The sequence below is a fragment of the Neovison vison genome, chromosome 4, assembly GCF_020171115.1.
Source record: "Neovison vison isolate M4711 chromosome 4, ASM_NN_V1, whole genome shotgun sequence".
NCBI classification, from domain to species: Eukaryota; Metazoa; Chordata; class Mammalia; order Carnivora; family Mustelidae; genus Neogale; species Neogale vison.
The window spans coordinates 174,345,317-174,367,484 of NC_058094.1; the positions used below are offsets into that span (position 1 = coordinate 174,345,317).

Genomic DNA, 22,168 nt, shown 5'->3' on the forward strand with positions numbered 1-22,168 from the left:
TGCCTGCTAAGAGGATCAGATGTAGGCAGCCATGCTCAATACCATAAAGCACGGCCAAAGATGAATGGACCTAAAGAATGGCTCTTGACCCAATGCCAACTTCTGATATGGTTTGTCCTAAAGTCTACACCCATTAGGAATGCCCTAAGCTGGATGTTGACTGGATGAATCAATCAAATCCTCTCTCCTGGATTGAACATAAATTAAGAAAAGAATGGGAATAAATCGAGAAATGCAGGATACCATCAGTCAAACTAACATATAGGTTAACTGGATTCCGAGAAAAAGCAAAAGAACAAGAAATAAAAATATACGAAGACAGTTCTCCAAAAATAATGAAATACATAAAACCACAGATCCAAGAAGCTCTGATAAGTGTTGTAAGAAAAAAATAAAATAAAAATGCATGCACACAGGCATATGCACACACAAAAATCTAGACACAACACAGTTAAACTGCTCTAACGCAAAGAAAATAATCTAGAAGGCAAAAAGAAAAAAAATGCAAAATATATATAAAAACAAAGAATTACATTAGACTTTTCACCCAATATCATGCAAGACCAACAACAGAGTGAGGTATTTTAAAAAAATCATTAACTGACTTTATGTTTGTTAGTAGTTTTAGATTTAACAATTTAGAAGTAGTACGTAGCACTCCATATACCCACCCACACTCCACTTCACCCTTCGAGTCTGCACCCAGTTTTCCCTATTATTAACACGTATCTTGCATTAATGTTAAACAACTGTTACAAATGCTTACTGTAATATAATTAATGTAGTTACAATTATTACATAATGTACATTATTAATATATATTAATAATGTAAACTTTGGACTATATTCATGTAAGTCCATACTTTACATTAAGGTTAACTGTTTGTGTTGTATTGACACAAACCTAATGACACGTATCCACCATTTGTTTTATTAAGAATAGTTTTGCCACCCTAAAAATTCCCTTTGTTCCACCTCCCTTCCCACCTCCCAAACCCCTGACAACCACTGATCTTTTCAGTCATGGAGCATATTTAAAGTACTGGCACGGAAAAAAGCACAGTCAACACACAGTACTATGCATAGTGAAAATAACTGTTCAAAAATTAAGGTGAAGTTATGACTTTTGTATACAACAAAAACTGAGAGAACTCAAGGGCAAAAGATGTGTGCCACCACGAATGTTAAATCAAAAATTTTCAGGAGTAAGTTTTATTACTAGATAAAAAGTTGGACTGCACAGATGAAAAGCACTGTAAATGGTAAATATGAACCTAAGTATAAAAGATATTTTTCCTTGTTTTTAATAAATTTAGGAGATATATGACAAAGTAAAGTAATTAAGAGTTTAATTGTAGGGCTTATAATATATATAAAAATAAAATGTATAGCAAAACAACAATAAAGGAGGAATTAGAAAAATACTGTATGTATACACAAAGTAATACATCACTTTAACACAGTTGTGACAATTTAAAGTTGTATATTTTAAACTTTAAAACATTAATTATCTAGAGAGGTAAGTATAAAAGTCACTAGGAAAGATCGAATGGATTCACAAAAAATACTCAAGCCAAAAGAAGAGGAAAGGGGGAATAGAGAATAAATGGGAAAAAAACAGAAAACTAGCAAGATAATAAATTTAAATTCAACAATATTAATAATTAAAGTAAATTTAAGTGGTTTAAACACCCAGATTAAATGGCAGAGATAAGAATATAAACCAACCAACCAGCAACAAAAAAGTCAACTATGCCTGGTGAACAAGAAACCTCCTAAAACAGAAGTCAATACTCTATGGCTCATGGGCTAAGTCTAGCCTGGGGTACGTTGTTTGTTTTCTTTTAAGGCCATTCTTGTTAATATCAAAGTTGACATCAGAACAAAGAATATCAGGAGGGATAAAGAGAAGCATTAAGCAATGATAAGTCGGTCAGTTCATCACATAGACATAAATATCTTAAATATGTACGAACAAAGCTCAATAACATGAAGCAAAACCCAATAGAACTAAAAGGAAACATAGAGTCACAACTGTAACTGGAGACTTCAACACTTCTTTCTCAGTAATTGAAAGACAACACAGGAAAAGGAAAAAAAAAAAACAAACAGTAAAGATGTAAACCTGAACACTACAAAGAATTTGACTTAGCCAACAAAGACTGAATATTCTATTACCCCGTAACAAGAGAATACACATTTTTTTCAAGTACACGTGAAAGATCCACCAAGATAGGTCACATGCTGGTCACAAAACAAATCCCAGCGAAGTTAAAAAGAACAGAAAGTATATAAAAGTGTGTTCTCTAACCTAAATGGAAAGAGACTAGAGAGCAATAGCCCATCTATGGGAAATCCCAAAATATTTAGAAATTAAATGTACTTCTAAGCAACCCACAGATCAATGAAGGAATCAAATACAGGTATCTTTTGAACTTAATGAAATAGAAAGCAGTCCCAAATTTATGGGATGCAACTAAAGCATATTTAGAGGGAAATTTACAGTATCAAATAAATATATTAGGAAATCATCTAAGCTTCTAAGTTAAGGAACTACAAAAGGAAGAGGAAAAATTTTAAACTAAAATCCAGAAAAAGGGCAGACATAAAGATAAAAACATGAAAAAATAAAACTGAAAGCAGAAAGGCAACAGAGAATATCAATGAAGCCAAAAGTATTCTAATAAAATTAATTCAACTCTAGCCAACCTAATTATTAAAACAAGGTCTTAGTACTGTTCTTCTTTTATATGATAACTTATGCATGCTTTCGTTTTTTATCTTGCATCCCAGCAATCTAGACCATTAATTTAAAGAATGACTTTTTCTACCCCACCTCCCTCAGCAAGCATTTGAGTTTCCTTCAAAGACTAGCAAACTTATCCACTGGATTTTCTTTTTTTACTTTGACTCTGACACTTATTTGGTTCTTTTATTTTAAGTTTATATATTAAGTCCTAGTCTATTTATGCAATCAGGATAGGACCTTCATTAAATTTAAGAATTTATAACCTAATTTATCAATTACGGAGATAAGCAAAGATACACAAATCTACCAGCAAACACATTTGGAAAATATTTCATACTCATATAGTAAAAGAATTTTATCTAACTCTTGAGCAATCTAGGAAACTCTGGAGGAGTTTAATGCTAGACTTCTTCCCATTTTAGTACATATGTGTATTCAGTTTTTGACACAAAGGTCTTTTTCATATCTTCGTCTCATTCATTACGGGTTTGTTTGTTCTTAAAGAAATAAAAAAGAAAAAAATTAGAGTACTCAACGTCCTTCAGGTTGCATAAGAAGTAATGAAGCTCCTGACAAGCCAAATGTAATCTTTTAATCTGCAGTCCCATTCTATCAAACATGCATAGTCAATGATATAAATTACAAGAAAAAAAAAGAAAAAAAGGAAAATTCTAAGTCTCAACTCCTACCGTAACACCAAGTGATATTAATTTCAATTTTTTTAGATCTTTTTATGCATTCTCCCCTATATGATGGTTAAGATTTTTTTTTATATTAGATATCCCAACAGTACTTCTAAATAATCAATTTTTATGCCCAATTAATTTCCAGAAGTTGAGGCAATGAAGTGGGTGAATGCCAGTCACAAATCTAGTATTACAAGCAGACAGTTTGTAAAAGACATTTTTCGTTTCCATTTACACGCACAAACACACAACTAGCAGGCTCACTTTTACAACTTTTTACAACCTGAATCACAAATAAGGAACAAAACTTACCAATTCATTGTTAACAGCGTTGTAAGGAGGGAGTTCAGAGACAAGGACTGCAAGAAGCCACTTCCTTTCCAACAGGCATGAAAACTTTTTTCTTGAAACTTTTTTTAGCTTGTAGTACTGTTTGAATAAGACAAACAACATGGAGGATTCTACTAGAAGAAGGAACACCTGTGGGCTGGAACGTGGATATCTTAATTCCACAGGTGGGACCAGCTATTGGCCTAAAACCTATTTCTGAAATGCCAGTAAGATATCAAGAATCCTGGGGCACCTGGGTGGCTCAGTGGGTTAAGCCTCTGCCTTCGGCTCAGGTCATGGTCTCAAGGTCCTGGGATCGAGCCCCCAGTGCGGCTCTCTGCTCAGCGGGGAGCCTGCTTCCCCCTCTCTCTCTGCCTGCCTCTCTGCCTACTTATGCTCTCTCTCCATCAAATAAAGAAATTTTTAAAAATCTTTAAAAAAAAAAAAAAAGGACATCAAGAATCCCCAAGACAGGCAGACAAACAAAAAAGACAGATGACTGCTTGATAATCAGATTAAGAAGCAAAACCCAGCTTCTCAACATTGCTTCTATTGCTTCTATCAATGGAGAAATGAAGCCGCTGTGCACTTAATCAAAACCGGAACTGTCTTGACTTGACCAAGACCCAGAAAATAACCAGACGGAAAGAGAAAACAGTCAGCAGGGGTAGAAGCTCTAATTGTGGAATGAGGTTTATCCATGAGGGCAAAGTCAGTGGATTAGATGAGTCACATGGGCATCCCAGTGGGGTCCTCACCTGTCAAAAAAACAAGAGCGTCTGGGGAAGGCACTGACTTGCAAAGATTGCAAAGGAAATTTTCAGGTTCTAGAAGGACTAGCTCAAGAAATAAAAAGGACAACAGTTATTTGAAAGAAAAAGATGCCACGATATCCATGTTAGCAAGTTAATAGCCTGGTTGTGCCAATTTTCTCATATAATCATTCATCTCACATCTTCAAGAAAAACCTTGTTCTCTTTCAGGTTGCAAAACCCCTTTCTTCCTCCTCCCTCCTCTCAACTACGGGATGCTTCCTTAAATAAGACAAGGTTAAATATTTGGTTTTGCTGCCCCTCCCACCCTACCTTTCCCCTCCTTTTAAGGCAGAGTTAGGCATTCCCTTGCATTCTCCCTACAAGGCAAGCCACAGATTGGTTACATGTTTGCTTAGAGAAAAAACACACTGTCTTTATGAATGAGCATAAACCAGTGGTTCTCAACTGGTGGCAATCTTTCCCCAGATATCACTGTCTTGTGACATTCTTAGTTATCGTAACTTGGGCTGAAGTGTAGTTCTACAGAAATTACCTAATGGGTAGAACCCAGGGTGCTGCTAACCATCCCATCAGGCAGAGGACAGCTCCCACAACATATTATGCAGCCTAAAATGTCAATAGCACTCCTGAGAAGGTATGGCACAGACTAGAATCAGACCACCACGGTTGAGATTTCATCCTGAGCACTTAACCCGTTGTGATATTGGATAAAAAACTCAATTACTCTATGCCTGAATTCTCCCATCTATCCACTGGAGAACAGTATCTCTACCTCAAAAAGCTGTTTGGAGTATTACTAAATAATGGTTATGGGAATCTTCACTGGAAATACACAAATCTATTCCTCCAGCTTCTTGGATTGCATGATACATCCATATCAATATCACTTGACCTTTTTTCCTTTTTATCTACATCTAAATTCTCCCCGCTGTTTCCACCTCTAGATGTAGAGGCTTCTACATGAGAATAAATCTTACTTTCAGTGCAAATCTCTATTACTACTAGCCATTTCTTGGGATTAAGGTATATAGTTGAGGAAAAAAGAATTAACATAGTGGGTAGGACTGCTGTCCCTTGAAAGGCCTCCTTACAAGGTTAGCCCTTGATCTCAGGCATCTGAGAACTTAATTTCAGAAGCATTCCTACCATTCCCCAAACTGATAAAAAAAAAAAAAAAAGGGCTCACTATGCCTAATTGTACAAAATGCACGACTTATGCAGAACACGTACTTTCCCTTGGAGAGTCCAGAATTTTGGTATATACCAGGCAAAGGGTGCCTAGAGGACCTCTCCCCACCCCCAACAAAAATCAGTCTTGAAGCAGTTCCCCAGGTTGCCAACAGTACACGTGGGGTAGGATTAAGTGCCCTTTGCTTAGGGCAGAATATAAGTGTCTCCTGTAAGGGTCCACTGGGAGGTTAACTTGGAAGCTCAGGAGGTTTCCCTCAGACTTTGCCCCACAAATCCTTCCCCTTTGATCTTGTTTTTTATCTTTTTGCTGTAATAAATCTTAGCTGTGAGTAGGACTTCAGGCTCTGAGTCTGTTAGCTCTCCTAGTGAATCACCAGGGGGTGGTCCTGCGGACTTCCAATACAAAAATCCCGTTTTTTCTTCCACCTGATGCTATGTAAAAGGTCATTATTTACCCACTTAAAATATCATATTTCATACATTTCTCATACACTATAGATATATGAGTTAATTTTCATTCTATTAAGTTTATTTCTTGTTAAGTACTAGGTTCTCAGCTGCTGCATTTTTTCCTAGGCTAAATGGTATCTGCCAGTACATATGGGTCAATGTCTGGCATACATTTTGAAAACTGAACTATATCACATTTCTCTCTCCCTTCTGCACGTCCTAGTTAATATTCTCTTAACCACACTAGCAAGATCCTCAGCAAGTATCTTTCTCACTCCTCATGGGACGTACTATATCACCCTTACTGAGTTCATTATTTGGGTACGCAGGTCCAAATTCAATTCTAGTATCTACTATATAGCCATCTGTTAATTTTTCATGTTCTCCTTTTTCTTTCAAAGACTCAACTTTCCATTGGAATGACAGGCTAAAAATAAAACTTCAAATCCCAAATCCATTGTTTTATATTCTATCTAGAGTTTATTCCCTAATTAAAAATGTTTCACCTTTTTTTCCCCCATCTAAGAGTTTTCAAATCATGTTCCTTGGGAACATTATCATCAAGCTATTAATAGGTGTTGATGACAAAAAATTCTGTGGTCTGGGAAGTTAGGTAAACAAAATTAAACAGAACTTATTTATTACAGAACTTTTCAGAAATTTTGATAGTATCATTTGGATTGTAAAGGAATATTTTAGGGTTTGGAATAGTACATAGATTTGCATAAGTTACATAGAAGTATAAAATTACTACCCAGAAACATCTTAAAGGAACCAGTATTTTACAGGATGCACTTTGACAAATACTACACCTGTCCATAGTAGGGTAAAAGTACTCATAGCTGAAGTCTGAGAAGTCTATGGATACAAATGCAAGACTGAAAATACTATGACCAACCAAACATAGCTACATTGTGAGTACTGAATCTATTCCCTTTAGAACTCAAATATCTAAACTATCAGGCAGACTATGAATTAAAAATAGCATCAAATAAAAACTGTTAATGGACTATTTATTACAGCTCTTTCCCACTATGGGAAAATGACTTCATAATTTTGTGTGATAGGTAAGTATGAAGTTTCTATAACATTGTGGTCGTACATTACTTGCCCCATAAATAGAAAAATTAAATTCAATAAGTTGTCAGTAATCACTCATCAGGTCTTCTATCGATATGGAACTTAAATTGCTTGATTTCTAAAATGAAAAGAAAGGAAAATACGTACAGATACTAAAAATAAGACCATTGAGCAAGCACTTTTTAAAGTAATAAGAATACATCACTACTAAATAAATTCAACAAAAAGGTTTGTTAATACTTTATTAGTATTTTCTAATGGACAGAACATAACACAAACCAAATAAAAATTTTAATCTTTTTAGTTCAATAAAAATAACTGACATTCTGATTGTTGTTTCTTCTTTGTTAAAGGAAAGTATTGATAGAATAGTTAGGCACACAGTTGACATTTACTGTACAATGATATGCACAAGTTATCTTTTAACAACTATAATTCTAAGATGTGCTCTTTATATTTTTCCCTTGTAATACAGGAGCCATGCTCCTATAAGCAAAATTTACTATTAACAAAAGAATTTTACAAGGAGTGACAAAAAAAAGACTTTTAAAACAAGTCCTTAAATAAAAGGATGCAGCAACAACGGAATGTAAGTTGTTGGGTTAAGAAGACAGTTTAAACTAGATCTCAAAACATTAAAAATTCATTTATTTTACAATTACTCAAATACACATGCATTAAATGAAAATATTGCACAAAATTAAAATTTTAGATTGTGAAATTTATATTGTTCTTCATTTTTTAAAAATTGATACACTTTCTGGTAGCACTTAACTGATTTTTTCCAAACACCAGCAGCACAAACTTAAACTGAGCTAACAGAAATACTCAAGGAAGTTTTAAATTTTTTTCTTTAAAAAAAATTAAGGCTAACCAAGTGCATCCATTGGTCAATGGCACAATTTTTCAGCAACTATTCAGAATACCCTAGTCAGAGGAAATGCCCAGCTAAGCACTATGTTTAAATCATACAATCAATTTTTAGGTGAACAAACTGTTGTTAGTAGTGATGGTTTCTAAATAGTTTATATGTTACCTGAAAAAATCAGAAAACCCAAACAAAGAATAATTAATTTTGAAGGTTCTTGCCTGAAGGCACCTCTGACTTAAAAACACATTCAAAAAATCAAATATCAGAAGACTTAAAGCCTCTTCAGGTATGTATTTATATATGCAATGAATGCATTAAATGTAATAACTTTATTAAACATAGTACACCGTACTTGACTTATGAATTAAATATTTTACACACAGCTTAACCAAGTCATTCAAAAAGTATCTCTAATTTTAGCATGACCACGGCTTTCTCTGATGTAAAACACAGATGTGCAGAGAAGATGCACAACTGTTTACAAAGACTACCATTTGATATTTCTGCTTTTGAAATATAAACTCTTTAAACAAAAATTATTTTAAAAACCCATTTACTCACATAGTTTTTGGTATGATTGCAGTTACCTTGCAGGGCTCTGTTATGAAAAGTTGCTATTTTGCAGGACCTTTCTTTCCCTGGTTGATGGCCAGCATTCCTCATATTATCTGGAAATGCTTTTCATATGTACACACTAGGCTCTTAAATGAATTCTTGTTTACTCTTAGACTTATTTATGTCAAAAATATACTTGAAATGGGCAAGGGTATATTTGAAAATCATTGCACTTATGGCCATGCTGATGCTTCCTACAGACGTTTCACAAATCCTCATCTTTAAAGCCTGGGGCCTGGGGAGGGACCATGGCAGGGAGACACACTGGAAAGAAAAAATATTATTTCTTCCACCAGAGTCAATAAGGATATTTTCTCATTTGCAGGTTGCAATGAAATCATGGGGTTTCATTTTTGTAATTCTTTAGACATACAACATGTACTGAAAGGCGCATACTCTGAGTATGCACAACAGCATTATTAATAAATATGATTATTACTACAAAGCTTTAAAGGAAGGCTTTATTCTGTTATGAGGCTTCACTTTCTAAGCAGGATCTCAGTGAAAACAAGACAGTAACATCTTGTTCCAATCTTAAAGCTCCCAAATAACTGGGATACCTATCCTCTGTCCCTTTATCTTAAGCACCCAGACATTCTTTTAATACCAGGGTCTTGGCTCAGTGGTCTGATAAGTAGCTTCACTATTTTAAGGTTGTAGTGTTAAATAGTTTTAAAACAAAAAATGCCGACATACTTAAACCCTTAGTCACTATAAGTATTTAAAACTATACAGAAATCCTGCATACAAGGGATATGAAGACTTCTAAGATGGACAAACAGAGAATGAGAAAACTATAAGAAATGCAGAGGCTCCAGAACTGGAAAAGGTAATTTGTTGTTGTTGGTATAAAATTATTTCAGGGACTTAAATGTATACACCCAGGGGCTTTGCCAACTTTATTTAGTAGAATTTTACATTATGCAAAATATAAATAAAAGCATATTTTAAAAAATATTATAGTTCTGTTTTCATTATTTATTTTCATATATATACAGTAATAGAGTTAGGAATTTGTCTGTTTACATATGACTAATAAGCTCATTTAATCCTTTGATTTGCTACTTTTGCAATCACCTAAGGTATGTCTAGATCACACAATTTAAAATGGTCACATTGCAACTTTCAATAGTGCTGTTTTAAAATTTCCATGTTTTTAAAATAACAGAATGTATTTGGCAGTTCTTTCGAGATTATACTCCCTATTGTATAATCAGTAATCTCTTAAAGATAAAGAAAACAGTAATAATTTTGAAACTTAAGTGAGATCGCCACTATATGCTTCTTTTTGCACACAGAATACCAAAAGAAAACTTATGATTGAGTACCATAAGAGCAAAATAGAGCCCAAAGCAGGTAAGAATCAATTAAAATTTGTTTTATACGAATGAATAACAAATCCAATCAAATTCTGTTTTTGATTGGTTTTATTTTATGTCACAAAACTGTAATTAGGATAAAAGGTTACTTCATACTTTAAGGGTATCCTGTCACTTTCCCCAGACCTGACGCAGATGTTCCAAAGATCGTTCACCTGGCTAATCCACATTATATCAAAATTCTGATAAAGATCTATAAAATTATTATGCAAAAAAAAAAATCCCTCCAAATCATACATTGCTCAGTCTCCCAAACAAATTAGCCAGTTTATCTGTGAACCACCGTTTTGTGCTTTCCTCAGCTCTCACGTATACACTCTGGCACTTTGTCATTGCTGGAGAATGCTGATTAGTTTGAAATGGAAGAGACCAACATCATTCTTGCTTGAGAAGGGGGCAGTATCATCTCAATGTTGCAAAGATATGCACCAAATCATTTAAGACACAGAAATCTCTCTTGGTAGTGGCTGGATTATAGATGAAGATGAGAAGAACCACAGTCTAATGGATGTATTAATAATCTATTTTGAGATAGTAAAAGACTGGTGCAATATGACAGTGTATGAGTTAAGCCCCAGAAGATCTGTCCATATTATTAGTCCTGGACAAAATGAACACCAGCTTCAGAGACTGGAGTGTCACCTTTTCTGTAAAGAAGGCGCTTGAGTAGTTTGAAGTTTCTGTTTATATTTCTGTATCTGCTTTGACCGTGAATGCAGTTTGTTGAAAAGTTCACGAAATTTATACTGTGGAAATAAGGTTTCCAAAAAGCCTTCCAAGAAGACATAAACCATTCTCCTATTTAACTGGTTGTGCTGAAACATTTCAAAAACACGAAGAATACCTTTTCGTGTTGTCTCAGCCCCGATAATGTGCTTCAGTTCATCTAAATGAAGAGGAGATAAATAAATATCATTCATTACTCATATAAAGGAAACACAAGGCCTAAATGATGCTCTAAGTTTCAAGTATGGGAAGTACACAGCAGGGGAGCAAATAGGAGATACTCAGTTCATGTGTCTCACCTATGTATTCTAACTGAGATTAAAATGTCCATGTCTGCATGCATCCATCCACTTATGTAATAACAAATACTGGGGATGAGATAGCACAGGAAAAAGAAGCAGGATCTAGACTCTGAAACCCCAAATTATAGTTACAATCCTGTCCCTTAATACCTATATGATATTTACCCATCCTGAGTTTGTTTCCTTATCTGTAAAATGGGGATTTATAATAACCAAGTCCTTATAACTAAGAATTTGGAGAGCTTTAATGCAAATGTGAAAAGGAATCTGCAAAGGCTAAAACATACAAATAGTCTTATGTGTCTAACGCTCAGTGAGAAATACTGTAAGGAAATGATGTATGAAAGCTGACTAATGATCTCAAAAAGCTTGCAATAGTAACAGTGCCACTCAAACACCCCAAGTATAAAGATGTTTAGAGAAGAGAATTTCACATGGTATATAATCAAGACAGGTTCCCTTCATGGAGGAGATGAACGAAGGAGACTTTGCTACCTAGGCAGGAGTTTGACAGGCACCAGCAGATGACGGATTTGCTTTGGGGGAGAGAACAACAAGCAAATGAGATCTAGTGGGAAAAACAAAGAAGGTTCAAAATAGGGGACACTAGAAATTGGCTTTAAATTTTAAGATTCTTTTAAAAGAAAGTAGAGAGAAGAATGAAAACAAGTGCTATGTCTATCAGAGTGAGCCCAAGTGTGGAGTTTACTCCTAGGTGACATGAAGTTGTTACAAATCTTTGAATAGGCTAACATGCAGGACTATCCTTAATTATTTATAATCAGGGCTCCACCAGCAGTAGATACTATTTAACTGCTTTTAAAAGAAACATGTTGGGTGCCTGGGTGGCTCAGTGGGTTAAAGCCTCTGCCTTCGGCTCAGGTCATAATCCCAGGGTCCTGGGATCGAGCCCCCCATCGGGCTCTCTGCTCAGCGGGGAGCCTGCTTCCACCCCGCCTCTGCCTGCCTCTTGCCTACTTGTGATCTCTGTCTCTCAAATAAATAAATAAAATCTTAAAAAAAAAACAAAAACAAAAAACACGAAACTTCCAAAAGATTTGTTTCTACCTAGGAATACTATGTTAATTTAAAGCAAATGGTTTATGAATTTACTCAAAGCAGGAAAGGGATTATGCATATATCAAGATATATACCTTTCTATTTAGCCTCATTTCCTTTAAGTCTTCACACAAGTGTCCCCTTCTCACACAACTACACCTCACCCGACACCTCCCTCTTCCTGCAAAAGCTAACATACTGACCTTTATTTATCTGTCTGCCTTCTGTGTTTCCCTAATAGAATGTAAGCTCCAAGAAGGCAAAGATTAGTGCAAAGAAAGTGTCCTGCATATGACACACTCTCAGTAAATATTTACTGAATAAATGCATTAGTTTCTTTGAGTATATAAATCAGTCTATAGCACCATCTGGTTTACACTAACAGTATATTAAATAATACTTAATCTTAAGTTGTCATTTATTTTTATTTTTCTAAAATGATATTTCTATGATTTTTTCCTCCAAATGCAGTAGTATAATCTGTAGGACAGAACTGAGAGCCATGTGGCAAATTCCCAACTTAATTGACAGAAGAGAGATTTTAAAATCTATGAGGAAAATAGAGTTCTAAGAAAAACAAAATTATAGAAAAAGAAATAGATACTAAATGACATTAATGAACTTCCTAAATATTCCTTTTCTACTCTACATTCATAATTAAAATGTGGAAAAGAGATATCTAGTATTTTCAAAGATATTCATAACTAAAGAAGGGACCAAAAAACTACCCAGTCACACAAAATTGCTTTTCATATTATAGAGGACCTCTTATTGAGAGAAGTTGAAAGGGGGGCAAAGTGAATCTAAAATAGCAGTCTTCTCAAGAAGTAATTCAAATTAGACCAAAAGAATGCCACTTAAGTGTATTTTCTTTGGAATCATGTCTCAATTCAGATTAATAATGGACCAATTAGTTGTTTCTACATAAAGGGATTCTTTGAAAGAGTATGTTCTCTGAAGTAGAACAAATATACTTCCTAAAAACCTGACACTTCATTGTTCTTTTATTCTTCTGTCACATATTTTATCATCAACTTTATTCTCAAAATGGTTCAAGGTAGCAAATGAAGTGGTTAAAAGCACCACTTTCTTGTCATGATTGAAAGCAGTGGCTTTCAAGTAGCTCAGCATGGAGCAGAAGCCCAACAGTCACTTCCTAGCTTGAAACCTGGGGTGGCTTACTTAACCTCTTTGAGCTTCTATTTGCTCACATACAAAGCTGTCATGTTAACAGCGCGTAAGTTCTTAATACTGTTATGAGAGTGAAGAATATATGAGAAATGCGTAGTAGCAACAGTGCCTGATACGTGGTAAGCCATTAAATGGTAATTACTAAAATCAGTAGGCAGCTAAACCAGCATGCTCAATGCCAAAAATTCTGAAGAACTACAAAGTAATAAGATTTTTACCAAACCTGTTCACTCACCTGGCATAATTGAAAGTAATTTAGTTTTTCCTGCAACTCTTGTTCTCATTCGAATAGCTTTATCTCTGCATGGAACAGTCTCTGCTAAAATGCCATTTGGCCAAAAGGCATCTCTATTTAAGAAAATTAAATAAATTTTGTAAAAATTTACATTTTCTAATGACGTAAGTCAGTAAAATTGTTCCAATTTTCTACAGAAAACACAAATATAAATAGAAAGCAGAAACATTTCTGAAATTTTATGGAGGTATGACATTCAACAGAGTAACTAAGAGCAGGATTCAATTTTAGGTATGAAAGGATATACATAATAAAAGTAACAGATGAATTCTGCCTTGGAATACCTTACAAACACTAACAAATGAAAAAGATAGCAAAATGGCATATATAGATGATTATATCACAGCCATTTACACTCAAGTATGCCTCTGATCTCAACGAGATTGAACATCTGATCCAAATACAACCCCACAATATCCTGAATTTGGATATCTTAGAGTTAATCTTCCTCAGTTCCCTTATAATTAAGCTAATACAAAACAATATCCTGTACCCGCAACTTCCAATTAGACTGATTACAACATTCCTCTCACATATATATCCTAATCTCCTTCACTCGCACAGCTTGCTTGATTCCAGTTCTCCAATTCAGAGGTCAAAGGCAAGAACAGAACACACTAAGGTTCCAACTGGGAATTCGATCTGAGGGAGAGAGACTTCCCAGAGCAGTTGTTCTTAACTTTGACTGAACATTAGAAAAACCTGGGAGCTTTAAAAAATCTTCATGTTCAGGCCTTCTACTGATTAAGTCAGACTGTTGGGATGGGACCCAAGCATCAGTACTTTTTAAAGCTCCCCAAGTGATTCCAACATGCGGCCAAGACTGAGAATCACTACTCCACAGTAAACCAAACATCATTCACTGGCCCTGAAATAGAATTTTCATGCCAGGACAGGTGGTCTGACTTTGGGCAATAGTACTGCATAATGGAGAGAAACTCAGCTTCAGATTAGAGAAAACTATTGTTCCTCACTTTCCAGCATGTGAGGTTTTGGACAAGACACTCAACTTCTCAATCCTCAGTTTCCACATAACAAAATGGAGACCAATCCCTATCTTATAAAATAGGGTAAAATCAGAAAGTATGCATACAGTAGTTGGCACAGTGCCAAGCAAATAATGTTCAATATCAATAGCTCCTTTCTTGCTTCTGTTACTTCAAAGTACATGATGCCATGAATATTTAAGCCTTGCTTATCTTTCACTTTTAGAAAAGAGGTTTATTTCTGGCTTATGCTGTGCTTTCCTTGAAGGGACTGCATTTTATCTCAGTCCCTGGTGATTGGCAAAATACTATGCACAGAGAAGGGGTTCAGAATATTTTTGTAGGATCAACATATGAATTGGAGTATCACTGCACTTAATTTGTATTCTTTTCAGAGGTTCAAACAGTTATAATAATTAGTCCATAAGCAGAGACATTTTAAATTTTCATTTAAAATCAAGAATTTCAATAACTTTAAAGCCACATTACTGTAGTAAAATGTAAACAACATCTTAAAGATTATACTTTTATACTTTTCTATTCTGGTTTTAAAGAAAAAAAGATCAAAAGGTCCAGGGAACAAATGTTTTTGTAATTCTTACAGGTCTTTTTGCTCATCAATGATGATTCAAACCAACTTTACGGTCAGGAAGAAAAGAAAAGCAGTCAAGGTTAATTAATGATAACAATGCTAAACTCTGTACTACCTGAAAGAAGTGACTGTGTCTTAAGATATACCTGAAACGTTTCACTAAGTCGGCTACTTGCTCAGGTGAGGTCATCCAATCAACATGGTCAACTATTTTTCTGAAAGTAAAGAAATTTAAATAAGTAGGGTCAAAATTTTAGAAGGTGTGTAAAATAAGCACTCCTTTCATGAAGGAACTTAATCTGTATGTAAATTATCTGTGAAAGCAACAGACTGTTTTAATGATCTTAAAAGGCCCAGAGAAGAAAATTCTATAAAAGTTGAACAATCTACTTCTAGAAGGAAACGTTTAAAAGCTAAGCAAGAACAGCTCTAAGGGATGAAAAAAGTATTGGTACCTATTAATAGTATCACCATATGTGGCTCTAATAAGCTGTTGAAGTAGATTTTTGATATTCCTTCGCAACCACTGATTTCTCTCTTTTAAGTCGAATACTTCATCCATAAGAAGCAGCATTACCCTAAGTGGAATATTGTCATCCACCTGAAAAAGTATGGAAAGAAATGAAATTACGTTTATTTGAGTTATTTATCTACTATGAGTGGCCTTCACAAAAATGACTGGTACTCAATTTCAGAGATCAGAGAACAAATTCTACTATAGTCTTCATAACCTAACATTCCATTCTAATTTTAAAAACATTAAGTTTTTAACAGTCATTCTGCAAGAATGCAGAATTTCACAACCCACACAGTTCCAAAGTAGTAGTGAAAAAACTTCTCAAAGTGGATCTATGATGTCTTAGGAAAAAATAATTTGGCTCTTTTACTTTTAGCAGAGTCTGTACTGCTTTGATAAGGCAAATGCTGGCCCCCTTTGCGATTTTCTGGAGCATCTTTTTGAAAAGAACAAAATATTCTCAACATTTCTCCTTACTTAATAGAACAAAACACAAACTACACAGAATAAGATGTTTTGCTCAGTTACTGAATTGTACATACTCAGGTATTTTCAGAAAAAAAGAAGCTAAAATAAGATCCAGTATATAGCTAAGTTATTACAAAGGGTTATTTCACTATACTTTTAAAATTTTCCTTTAACTTTTAACAAGTAAAAATGAGGACACTTTTATATGGGACTATTCAATTAATAATATAAAAAACAAGATAAAAAATGACTAGAAGAGCAAAAAAAAATAAAAGGTAAAAAAAGTAAAGACAACTAGAAAGCTTTGATATAAAAAAATATATATAAAGCAAAACAGATTTAGAAATACAATAAAACCACATATAACTGCCAATAATTTTATAATTCTTTCATCAATACGATATTCTTTCCAATCATTTCTTCATCCATGTTGTAATTTAACTCTTGAGAAAACAGCATGAGTTCTTTATTTTTCATTGCCATACTGTAAACTAGTTTTCTTAGTGTATCTTCCCTTTCACATATTGAAAATTCACACCTAAACCAAACAAGGAGTGGCTGGGGTTGGTGAGGGGTCTGGCACAGCAGTGCAGAGATCAAGTTCCCTCCAGAGGCAAAATAAATACTGCTCAATTTTATGACCAAGTATATTCATTAGTTTGGTGCAACATGATAATTATGATGTTATGGATGTTATACCAGCATAACTCATAATAAAACATTCTAAAATATTCCTTAAAAAGGAAATAAAATATTATCTTTGTTTAATAGTTTAATTATAAGAAAGTCAATGAAAAACTGAAGGGAGATAATTATATCTTTAAAAAAACCTGCCTAATGGAATAGTATACAAAGCCCACACCCAAATATGATAATCTAATTTGTGACAAGGAAGAAACAGTACACTTGGGAAAAGGGGGCCTTCTCAGTAAACGGTGTTTGGGTCAACTGCCCTCACTCCATACACAAAAATCAATCCTAGATGAATGGGAAATCCAAATTTTGGCAAGATAAAACAAAAGAGATTTTTAAAGAAAATCACAGGTGATCTTTGTGACCTTGTAGTAGGCACAGATTATATATATACTTTGCACAAAAGCACACCAACTAGGAGATATTCACAATGCACAAATACTTTTATCTGACAAAGAACCACTACTCAGATTATATAAAAGCACTCTTGTTAACTGAAAAAGACAAAGACAGCCAAGCCAACAGAAAAGTAGAGGAAAGAGCTAGAGACACAAGACAAGACACCCAAATGGCCGACAAACATATGCAAAGAGGTTCAACATTTCCACAGTCATCAGAGAAAAGGAAATCCACATGAGATACAACCAGACTGGCTAAAATTTAAAAGACATAACATATTAACTATTGGCAGGCTATGGAGCATTGAAATTCTCATGCATTGCTGGCAGCACTGTAAGCAGCACAAACACTGTGGAAAACTATTTGATAGTATCTCTTAAAACTGAATTTATGAAGAATACCTTCTAGCCAAGAAATTCCATTCCCGGGTACAGACCCAACAGAAACGTATACTTAATTTTTTAATCAAAAGACATGTACCAGAATCACAGTACTATTCATATTAAAACTAATAAATTATACTATATTTACAAAACAGAATACTGTAAGTCCACAATGAAGAAACTACAATCACACAAAACAACATGGAAAAATATCACAATGTTCAGCAAAAAAAAAAAAAAAGCCAGATTTAAAGGAATACATACCTTACAGTTTGATTTATATAAAGTATAAAAGCAGGGTAGAAGTCAGGATAGTGATTATCCTTGGTAGGGGAGAGGATAGTGACAGGAAGAGAGCATTAGGGGCTTTCTGGGGTATTGGTTACATTCTGTTTCTTGCTATGAGTGCTGATTACATGGACACTTTGTAAGAATTCATCAAACTTAACACATATATACACATAGGTATATAATATTAGGTATACATATTATACTTCATTAAACAGTTAAAAGCTCTACCAAGTATGATTTCAATTACAGTTGAATACTACCAAAAACCAAATTAACTCACAGTATCGTCAAGCTGAGCTGAGACCCGACAGTGTTCAGGATCTGAGTCAGTCTTCGGAATTAAAGGAGGCACCTAACATTTAAAACAAAAACAAAAACAAAAACAGAACAAAATAAACACACTATAGCAGACAGTGAAAGAACACAATAAAATAATAAATCAAAATGAATAAAAACCATAATAAGAGCATTTAATTTGATGTTTAGAATGACACAAAGTTTATATAGTATTAAAAAGTATTAACAATCTACAATTAGAAACCCAATGTTAAAGTGTGATTACCTCATTACCAAAAGATTTTTTTCCTTAAAAAAATGGACTTTTGAGTTGGAAGGTGAGATTACTTAGTTAAACCCCTATACTTTTTAGAAGAACTTAAATCTAAGAAAAGTTAAATGATTTAAAAACCAAAAGATAGTAGCACAGCCAGAGAACAGAATTCCAATCTTCTTTATTTTACCATAAGGAGCTTGACAGACAGTTAATAGACTTGAGATACTAATTAACCTGTTTTAGATAATGTAAATTATGAGGAAAATGGAGAGACCAGTGTTAGCTGATAATCATATGAAAGCACAGCAGCGACCATCAAGATCACCTATTATAAACCCCTCATGTTGCTGTTAAGGAAAAAGGAACTGGGAAAAGCTCAGCGGCTTCTGTACAAAGTCATATGAACGGTTATCGGCTTAACTGGCATATTGCAAAATCCTCACTTTCAGTGTCAATGTACTCCCCATGATTAGAATCAATGATAAAGCATCAGAGAAAGTATGAGAATAAGTAGAGAAGTATGGATTATACACACATTATTTTAGGAGTTGTATCTTATGGAAATTCTGTGTGTATTTTTATATATTTATATTATGTTATATATGTAATTTATATTCAATACACACACACACACACACACACACATTACATTTCCTCTTCAAACATGACCTAATATAGAAAACTCTGACAGTACAGGTTTTCTTTTATAGTCTTGATTATAATTTTAAACAAGTAGGTCAAAATTATAAAAAGTATAAATCAGAAAGTAACAAACTACTTGGTCTGCTACCTGTATTTGCTAATATAATGAAAAAGTTTCCTATGAAAACTCTTCAATATCACTCACTTGTATATAAGTAAAGGATGGCCCGAGAGGCGGATGACTGTGACTTTTCCTCCCTTTGATCTCCTAGCCACTTGGTCAGGTGAAGCAGGAGGTAATAGTTTTTGTTTCCTGATGAATACTAGTATAGCCAATTTGCCCAACAGCACTTGCTTTTGTTTTAAAATTAAATGGCATTATAAAATAAAAATGGCATAACAGAATATAACAGTACAAAGGATGTTTGTTATGTTAACTGCTTTCAAAATTCTACCACAGCAAAGCCTGAAGAGTGACTCAATTTTATAGGATCCATTTCTGTTAAGAATTCATTCTCTTTAGTTTTTTTATTCTTTATAAGACTGTGTCTAGAGAGCTTTGGACTTCTAAAAAGAAGTAAGATAAATCTAAGCAGAAGCTCAATAAATCTTAGTTGACTTAAAAATAGTTTGCTGTAGATATTACCGAAAACATCTTCTTACCTTGAAAAATGATTGCTTTATGTCTTGACCTAATCTTTCTGACATTTTGCCCATGTTGTCTGACATTTTAGTCATTCCCTCTGCCAAGCTATCAGGAAGGGATTTAACTGCATTTGAAACATTCCTCATAGAATTTCGAAGTGGATTTACAAAAGTGTCCATCTAAGGGGAAAAAATATTACACCATGACTTCAATGTATCAGACCTGTTATTTAACTGAGAAGCCTGGGAAAATACAGAGTGCAACACACATGAAAAAAGAAGTAATTTTCTAGTCTACAATACCTCATTGCATTTTGAAAGTACACAACTACAGTTTTCAAAATGTATTGTCTTAAAATTGTATCTTCACACATAAATGGATAATTTAAAAAATGAGGTAATAAGGCTATTGCTAGAAAATATAACCTTTAGCTTATATAAAAAATAAAATATACTGCTAGCGATTATAAGGTTTGCCTGCCTTACTGAGAAATAAGCTAAATAAATAAATAAGATTTAAAAAACAAAACATTTTCTAAAACATAAATTGGTGCAAATGGAATTAGCCATAACATACTTTTGCTACAATTCAAGGCAATAATAACATAAGTATTTTGAGAAGACATTGAAAAATAAACATGCAGATAAAATAAGCAGAAATCTCAAGTAACTAACAAGTAACTAAAACTTATTGTTTTAAGCAACTTTTTGCTTACATTACATGCTCAGAATCTACAGAAGGACTGTGGAATCCTTTAATAAGAACAGAAAAACTATAAAAAAATATGATCAGAAATATAAAAAGGAATAAACTCCAGAGGTATAAGAAGCATTAAAATTGACATTCTGACTGCACAAATGTCAGATAATTTCAATTAAGAAAGGGAGAAACATCTAGAAATCAAAACAGTCTGCATATGGAACTCTGAGAATTTTAATAGACGGAAACAAAGAAAAAAAGGAACACAAAATCAAAGTCATAAAAAACTACGAGAATATTTTTCAGAAAGTATGAGTCTCATAAGAACTAATGCAGAAACAAAATTATGTTCCCTGCCACAAAAAAAAAAAAAAAAAAAGTAAAAGAAACTGAACTCCACTACTTCAGAAACAGCATAATGTTAAGGGATGGTACCAAGAAAATAAAACTTCACTCTAATATGGTAAAATGGTTTCCATTAACAAAAACCAGAAATAAGGTTAAATAAGTACTATAATAAAAAACAAGTGAATTTGAAGATAGCTGTAAAATAACTGGGAGTTTTAGTTACTCTTTGATTAAGATGAGTCAATAGTGCTCTAGGTATCCTTGATGGAATATGCAACATTTAGAAGGGACATTGTCACAACAGAAGAATTCAGAGGAGATCCAAAGGACAAAAACAAGGATGACGAAGGGTCTGAAAAACTGCCACTGGTACACAGATACAGAGATAAAAAGGTTAAAAAGTGTGTGCATGTGCACTTGTGTGTAAAATTACCTGTGTGTGTGTGTGTGTGTGTGTAGCCTAACAACAGACATGGGGCTAAACTACTACTGATCTTTTAAAATAAAAGAACCTAAATCTGTATCATTAATTGGTTAATAATTATAAATAGTTGCCTATGCACTATCCTAGACCTACAGAATCCATTTCTTTTCCTTCTCCTTCTTATTTTTTGTTTGCTTTTCCATTTCTGAGGGTAAAGCCCAAGCATATGTACTAGGGACAGGGAATGGGTGAACTAGAGGGATGAAAAAACCTCCACAAGTGATTCTGCTGCCGAATCCTAAAAAAAAGCAGAATTTCAGAAGCATAAAAACAGAATCCATAAGTATATGACAAGATTTCCATAAACAAGATTTTTCTTAAAACATGTGCTTAAAACAAACAAAAATTTGTAAATTACCAAAAAGAGGAATGAATTATGGATCACCAGCTAAGTGTAAACTTGCCCTGACTTACCAAAGATGCTTTCCCCTCATCATCACTTTAATTATGGGTATCAGTAACAACACAAAGTAATTTTAACATAAATTTAGGTCCCAAGTATAGCTTAAAAAAAATGCCTCATGTCATGATATAAAATTGGATAGAAAGAAATTGTGAATAAAGGAAGACTGTTAGTTAGTTACTCTTCCCAGGAACTGCCCACAAATTTTGAAAGGCTAGACAAATCATGTGACCAGGTTAATATATAATAAAGTTTTATTTCTCAAGCTCTGATAACCACTGATAAAATGTTTGCAGATAATTTCTCTAATACCTATTTAATATCCAGTGAAACATAATTAAGAAAAAATATTAAATTATAATTT

At 33.9% G+C, this 22,168-nt stretch overlaps 1 protein-coding gene across 4 annotated transcripts in view; it reads right to left on the reverse strand.

The window, feature by feature from the left end:
- Positions 1–7,474: 7,474 nt before the first annotated feature.
- SNX13 (sorting nexin 13) overlaps positions 7,475–22,168 on the reverse strand; it is a 133,631-nt gene continuing 118,937 nt past the window's right edge. For 3 of the 4 annotated variants that reach the window (XM_044246150.1, XM_044246148.1, XM_044246149.1), the window contains 6 exons: positions 19,888–20,049; positions 18,310–18,381; positions 15,734–15,879; positions 15,425–15,493; positions 13,641–13,753; positions 7,475–11,013 (listed from right to left, as the gene is read on the reverse strand). In XM_044246150.1, the coding sequence (XP_044102085.1) occupies positions 10,766–11,013; positions 13,641–13,753; positions 15,425–15,493; positions 15,734–15,879; positions 18,310–18,381; positions 19,888–20,049 (810 nt within the window). In that variant the 3' untranslated portion in view covers positions 7,475–10,765. Of the gene's footprint in view, positions 11,014–13,640; positions 13,754–15,393; positions 15,494–15,733; positions 15,880–18,309; positions 18,382–19,887; positions 20,050–22,168 lie in introns of all 4 variants that reach the window. The other variant, XR_006384280.1, reaches the window with a different exon arrangement.